The following is a 2,500-nucleotide window of genomic DNA, read 5'->3' as shown; positions in this document are numbered from 1 at the left end:
AGTGTCTTCAGCGTTATGGATGGACTGTAATTGCTAGTATTGACAGTTCAAGAAAACCATCTGATAAAAGTTCGCTAACATTCAGACTTACAGAACCAAGACAGTTACAAGTTTTCTGTGTGAGTTTGAATGAAAATGACAAATTGCGACTGATTAATGCACCAGCTAACATCAAGAGGGTAAGAACATTAATTTTTCTTTTCATTTATTGCCAGGGCTGGACCAGTTAGGTGATATTTCTAAGAGGGTCCATGGTCTCCAATACCCAACAACTCTCCTTGTACAACTGCATTCCCTGCTCAAGTATTTTTAAGATGAAAGGAGTGAATAATCGTTCATGTTGTTTGTTCCAAATGTGAAAGAAAGGGCGTAAAGGAAGCAAAAATATTTTGTTGTCTGTTATGTTCCTCTGACCCATTTTTTTTTTCATTTTGGTGATACTTATGTAAATCACCATTAATTATTTTTTGGCTGCAAATGACGAAATGTGCTTTTAAGAGTGACTGGCTGGTTTTGATATTTTTGCTATCTGCCTTTAAATTAGCTTTGACATTGGCATTCAACTATGTACATGATTTAGTTCTGGAAACTGGTGTGAAGAAAGAGACCTGGACACATTGTAAATGCATTGCTTGATTGTACAGCAATAATAATAATTAGTGGTCTATACTAAAACAGTGGATAGCGCTGAACACACGCCCTGATTGGCTTAGTGATGGATATTTACTAAGCCACCACTAGCCACCTCCACTTTAGTAAATGGTTGCTAATTATAGATATAATTACATGGGTGATTATTGAAAATTCTCTGCACTGATTGGCTGCATTTGAGGTGATTATTACACGGTAATCACTTTTTTTTTTTCAAAATGGCCACAAGCCATTTTCTTGAGGTGACCGACCAGCAAATTAATAGCAGAGCTCCATGCACGCAAGAAAATATGGTAACCCATCTGTGCAAGAAAATTTGGTTTTGCTGTCCGTATGTCCGTGCATACCAGGCACTGGTTTTTAATTGGATGGCAGGCTCAAGCCTGGTTAACTGCTAAATATTTTTTGGGTGCTTTATGTGGCCCAATGAGGCTACACGGCCATACTGAGTCAACTAAAACTCTTACATTGTAACAGCCGACTCTTTTCATTTTCAAGTGGCAAACAGTTTGGAAAATATTTTTTCCAGCATTTTTCGCTAGTTTCAATGCAGGTTTGACATACATAGCTGTGGTCAGGACCACACTGGTGGCTATGCAGTTCTTCAAGCCCTTAGCATTGAAGAGATATGCAGTAAATTTAGTTTGTTTGGAGCTGCTTTTTGGCATAACTTTAGAATAATCAAATAATCACCTAATAGTATGTAATTGTACTAAAACAATTATTCACGTTGCTTTCGCGAATAATTGTGAATTATTATTGAAATTGAAAAAAGAAAGAGATTAAGGTGGTTGCTTTAAACGTGTTTCTGAATTAATTAGACCTGCTGTGACTATTGAGTGCTTTAAACTATCAAGATGCCAATTGCTTAATGCTCAAAGTTGAAGCATGTAAACTTCTCTTTGGCATGCATCTACAAGGTGCAATCATGGGAAAAAACGTGAATTATACATAGATCCCTTGGGGGCATACAAAATTGCAAAATTAATGCTTTTTCATGACTTAAAGAAACTAGTGTTTTTCAGCAGAGAAAGAACACCCATAGGTTTTCCTGGGGTAAAATGTCTAGGGATGATGTTATGAAGGCTATTACTTTATTAATGCGTTATTCACAGGCAGTCATTACCACTGGTTAACTGTAATGGGGAACCCCACTATTTTGAACTCAGTATTTAGAATTCCCTGCTAAGTCAAACCAACGTTCATTTCCCTTGGTTTTGCTTGCTCAGAATTCCCCGCTCATTCAAAGTAATTCTTGTTTCCTATGGACTTGATTCTACCCTTTCAAGTTGCGTAATCTGCCAGTGCCATAAATAAACCACAATTTATTATAAAGTGTTCTCAAACATAGCTTTTTGGTAGGAAAGACTGTACGTGTACACATAGGATTCCTATAATTTGGCAGATGCATGAAGTTACCATCTTTGTTCTAAATTAAAAAAATGAAAATATTGTGAAATCTTTAGTTTCATGTACATGTAATACATAAAAGGCCTACCAGCATCATGATATTTTGGCATACAGTATTTTTTTCTGAACTGGTTATTAAAACCCCCACTAATTTGAAGTATTTTTTCTTTCCCTTGTGACTTTGAATTAACAGGGTTCATCTTAGTCTGCTTTTACACGTCATATTTATGTAAAATGTAGTGCAGAAAGGCCATGGGTTTTTTTCTTACCAGTTTTGTAAATTTTTGTTTTTCTGAATTAAATTAATTTTAGGTCTGTAAAGATGTCATCCGAACTCAATATGCCTTAGGAATCAAAAGGATCCAGCAGTATGGAAACAGTCTTGAATTTGAACTTCAAGGCACTCCATGGTCTAAACGTCTCGATGGCGTTCATGGAA

General features: G+C 36.2%; 1 protein-coding gene across 1 annotated transcript in view; it reads left to right on the top strand.

Annotated features, from left to right (window-relative positions):
- The window catches only part of LOC138038941 (uncharacterized), a 4,804-nt gene that overhangs the window by 1,135 nt on the left and 1,169 nt on the right, over positions 1–2,500 (top strand). The window contains exons 1-2 of the mRNA XM_068885034.1: positions 1–179; positions 2,374–2,500. The exon at positions 1–179 is cut by the window's left edge and continues 1,135 nt beyond it; the exon at positions 2,374–2,500 is cut by the window's right edge and continues 1,169 nt beyond it. Of these exons, the coding sequence (XP_068741135.1) occupies positions 1–179; positions 2,374–2,500 (306 nt within the window). The remainder of the gene's footprint in view (positions 180–2,373) is intronic.

Source organism: Montipora capricornis, chromosome 2 (assembly GCF_036669925.1).
Source record: "Montipora capricornis isolate CH-2021 chromosome 2, ASM3666992v2, whole genome shotgun sequence".
Classification (NCBI taxonomy): domain Eukaryota; kingdom Metazoa; phylum Cnidaria; class Anthozoa; order Scleractinia; family Acroporidae; genus Montipora; species Montipora capricornis.
This window is presented reverse-complemented; position numbering and strand designations above follow the sequence as displayed.